General features: G+C 37.8%; 1 protein-coding gene across 1 annotated transcript; it reads left to right on the forward strand.

Moving 5' to 3' along the window:
• The first annotated feature begins 750 nt into the window (after positions 1-750).
• LOC142615374 (putative disease resistance protein At1g50180) lies at positions 751-3,474 on the forward strand. Its single transcript, XM_075788125.1, has one exon. The coding sequence runs from the start codon at positions 751-753 to the stop codon at positions 3,418-3,420; it is 2,670 nt and encodes an 889-aa protein (XP_075644240.1). The 3' UTR covers positions 3,421-3,474.
• The last annotated feature ends 1,333 nt before the right edge of the window (positions 3,475-4,807 follow it).

A 4,807-nucleotide genomic window follows, 5' to 3' on the forward strand; every position in this document is an offset into this window, starting at 1 on the left:
GCCCAAAGAGACGAAGATATCAAATTTAGTTGCAGCAGAGTTGATATGGTTTATGTTTTTTTATATATATATTTAATAAAAACGTTAGTTTACTTACCATCCTTAAGGTTAGCTAGAGTTAAGTTGTTGGGTTGAGATATATACTTTTAAATGAGGTGGAATAACTTTCACCGTTAGATTTATTTCAAATTAGAGGGCGTTTGGATAGCACTTTTTTGCGTCCATGTCCATTTTTTTTTTTTTTTTTTTTTTTTTTTTTTTTTTTACGCGTGTTTGTTACTGTTCATTGGCCATGAACAGTGATTTTAGGCCTATGAACAATAACTTTTGGCATGAACAATGTTTTTTACCCATTTAAAAATTATTTTGCTACAGTTTTCAGTTTTCAACAATAAGTTCTATCCAAACAGACCCTTAATCTTGCCAGTAAAATAGATACTCTCCATTTCAAAGGAAAATAGAGAGGATCCCGTTCCATTTTCTTTCCCCTCCCTAGTCCATTTCAACAGTCAAATACCCATTTGCTCCTTCATTTTCCTTCTACCTATTAATCTTGCCAGTAAAATAGATACTCTCAATTTCAAAGGAAAATAGAGAGGATCCCGTTCCATTTTCTTTCCCCTCCCTAGTCCATTTCAACAGTCAAATACCCATTTGCTCCTTCATTTTCCTTCTACCTATTAATCGCAACCAAACATAGACTAAGACTTGTGACTTTGTGAAAAAGGAGAAGAGACGGAGAGAGAAATCATGGGGGCTGAAGTGGCCGTTTCAACTTTATTAGTGAAATTACAGAAGCTGCTTGCCGATGAAAGAGTCATGCTTCCAGGACTCAGAAATCGTGTGCAAACTGCCGTCAGTGAACTAAAACAGATTTTGAGCTTCCTGGAAGCTGCCAATCCAAACCAAGAGAGTGCCAGTAGCAGTCAGTTGGAGGCTCAGATTCTGCGCATTATTTACCCTACAGACTACATCACGGAAAGTTTCCTCCTAACAAGACTGCAAAGGAGACCAATGGGTGTCAATAAAATTATTAAAATACAATTAATACCATTTTCAATACATAGCCAGTTGCAGTTCATATGCAAGATGAATCAATTCGTAAAGAGTATGAGAGCTATATCCAGTGAATTTGCAAAGAAGATGCATGATCTCGTACACAAAACGAAGCTTGTAGAAGGGTACAGATTCCGTGGCCACCATTATGATCAATCGCGTGATGTACTTGTTGGGCGTGGAGATGATGAAAAGCACCTGGTAGATCGACTGATCAACGACAATGAAGAAAGCCTCCGTGTGATTTCACTGGTGAGCGAAGAATCACTTGGCAAGACAGCTCTGGCAAGGAATGTTTATAACAGGCTAGACATTCGGCAGCATTTCCAGTACCGTGCCTGGCTCCATGTTCCCAAAGAGTATGCATATAAGGATCTCTTGCTTATCATAATCAAGCAGATTCCAATTCATGATTTGAAGGACGTAGAGCTAAAGAGCGAGGAGTCACTGTTAGCTTTGCTTTTCCAGATTTTAATGCAAGTCAGGTTTATAATAGTTTTGGATGATGTCCGAACGGTTAATGACTGGCACCAGCTTTTTTATTCCTTTGCAGACAGCCAGAATGGAAGTAGGATCATCCTCACTACACGCTATTCTAATGTAGCGAAATTTGCTGACCCATGGAGTTGGTCACTGAATCTGAATCTGAATCTGAGGCGGTTGAATGATAATGAGAGTTGGGAATTGTTCTTGAAGAAGATACGAAGATCAGAAATTTGTTCAGATAATTCAGACTCATTCAATTTAAGGGCAGAGATTCTGAGAAGATGTTGCGGTTTGCCTTCAGCAATAGTCCTGCTGGCTGGAATGCTTTCAACAATTGAATTGAGTGAGTGGTCAAGAGTAATTGATCTTGTAGAAAGTCAAGATCAATCAGCTCTCTTAGATATTGTAATTTTGAGCTATCATAAACTACCATCTGTGTTAAAGCCATGTTTCCTTTATTTAACTCTCTTTCCTAAAGCGTATGAGATCCCCATACGGAGGTTGTTGCTGCTGTGGCTTGCAGAGGGATTTATTCAAACATCATCTGAGACTAGCGATGTCCCTGAAGATGTGGCCAAGATATATTTTGAAGAATTAGTCAGTAGAAACATGATTGAAATAGCAAAATGGAAGCTCGATGGAAGCCCCAAAAAATGTCGTATGCCATGTTTTCTCTATGATGTCTTCTTCCCAAAAGCTGAGGATACTGGATTTCTTCATGTTCACCATTGCAAGACAGATTGTACATGCTCCCCTGAGTTTAGGATTCAGAGGATTATAGATCAGTATTCTGGTGTCAAGTCTGCTTCGGAATCTCATATACAACATCTGTGTTCCTATGTTTCTTTTGAAGCCCAGAAACTAGATACATTCAACCAAGAAATTGGTTTTTTTCTCAAAACAATGGTAAATAGGAGAGGTTTCATCAGGCTGAAGGTGCTTGATCTAGAAGGTATCTACAAACCTTCTCTACATGAGAAACTCGGGGTGTTGCAAAACCTAAGGTACATAAGCTTGCGATGGACAGCTCTAGGCTCAATTCCGGCATCAATTGGGGATCTACCATGCCTGGAGACTTTAGATTTGAAGTATACTAATATAACCACTTTGCCGAGTTCAGTTTGGAAGGCAAAGAACCTTCGACATCTCTATATGAACGAGGTGTGCATTGCGAAGCCATCAAATGCATGTTCAACGAACCTTCAGACCTTAGTGGGGCTTCTTGTTGGTTCTAAGGATCCCAAGATATATGGCTTGGACAGGTGCACTGGCCTTAGGAAATTGGGACTAATATGCCACTCAAAATCAGTGAACTGCACAGCAAACTGCATCTCACAACTTACAAACCTTCAATCGTTAAGGTTGAGTTCAAGAGATCCATTTGGTCAAGCTTTAGACCTCGAGTTGAGTTTTATAAAGGACCAACAGTCTCTGTCAAACCTAAATTTGTTTGGAATGATAAAAGGTCATGAAATAGGTTATCTTCCCTGGAACCTCCAAATCCTGACATTGTCAATGTCCGGACTCATCGAAGATCCAATGCTGGTGCTAGGAGAGCTTCCTCAGCTCATCACACTCAGACTTTTGGCTGGTTCCTATGCAGGATCGGAAATGTCTTGTCGTGCTGGACACTTTTCTAAACTCGGTGTCTTGAAATTGTGGAAGCTAGAGCAACTAAAGCAGTGGACAGTGGAGGATGGTTCCATGCCCCATCTTCAAGAATTAGAAATTAGAAGTTGCGAAGAATTGAAAACGCTAGACGGATTACAGATGCTGCCTGCCCTGAAGGAAGTGATTTTGACAAACATGCCGAAGGATTTTGTATCAGATGTTAGAAAAAGATTCGACAGAGACATATTACTGACGAACGAGTGGTAGTCTTCACAACAAGCCTGTAAGTTTTTATTTATTTATTTATAATCCAAACTTTCATTGAAGGAAAAAAATTAAGAAACAACAGAAGAACAATCAGCCCTGCAAATATCAGTAATAACAACAGGGAGGTTGAATTTATTACAAGAAAAAGACCTTCTGAGACTACCAACTTAACAGAAGCATGAGCTGCACCGTTACAGCGAGCTTGTAAGTAGTTTTTGTTTTTTATGTGTATATATATATACTGGATCCCACAAGAAATTTCATTGTGGTACTAAAATTACTTTTCCTCGTATGATGATAGTATGATATTACGTCTATCATTAATTTGTTTATGAAATCAAATCTCACGAGATACAGCAGATATTAGAGAGGCCTAAGTAAATTAACGTTTTTTATGTAGCATTAGTGTTCATGGACGCTGGAGTCGTGGACAATGCAATTAGACGTCGAGAGTTAATGTGCTGCAAAATTTAGTAGTATGGTTATGAAGTGGTCCATTTATGGCAGAAAGTTATCTCCATTCATGCATAAATAACTTATTTGCATGCTTTAATTTTTTAATGATGAATATCATATTTGCAGATCCATATCTTTTCCGCTTTTACTCTATTTTTCTTATCTCTTTGTTTGACATGATGAACCCATAATTTGGATTATGATTTTTTACCCAAGTTCTATGGGGACAATTATGGTCAATGTTTTAGTGTTGATAAATTCCATGATTGTTGTATGTTTTAAGTTGAGTCGGTAATGAGTTCAAGAATATCATAATGCAAACACTACAGCAAAGAAGGCCTACAGTGACGGAAAAAAAAAATTCAGCAAATGTTTCTACTTTCGTCGCCTAAGACCTATGGAGATGAAACAGATTTTGTCGCATTATCCCCGTTGCCAAATGTCGTAGGCCGAAAATTTTCTTCACCTAATAATTTGATTTCATATATATATGAAATCAAATTATTTGGTGAAGAAAATTTTTGGCCTACGAAGACACACACACACACAGACACACATATATATATAACTGAAGCCTCTAGAGCTCTCACAATTTTCCATGTCAGTATTATTAAAAAAAAAACTATTTCTAACCCAAAAAAAATGCACTAGAACCCACAAAACTCTTGAAAAACCCCGACTACAACACTCATACGCATCAAAACTCCTAACTAAAAAACCCTACCATAGCTAGAAAATTAACGCTTCAATTGCTCTCTTCTCTCTCCATCCAATCTGTGTCTCCAAAACTCCCACCTTTGCCAGCCTTCTTTGTTTACCAGTGGGTTTTAACTCTTTCAATTTTTCTATGAAATTGTGAGAGAAATTGAATTGAGGCATGGCTTTTCTACGAAGACATATATATATATATATATATATATATATATATATA

Source organism: Castanea sativa, chromosome 11, assembly GCF_040712315.1.
Source record: "Castanea sativa cultivar Marrone di Chiusa Pesio chromosome 11, ASM4071231v1".
Classification (NCBI taxonomy): domain Eukaryota; kingdom Viridiplantae; phylum Streptophyta; class Magnoliopsida; order Fagales; family Fagaceae; genus Castanea; species Castanea sativa.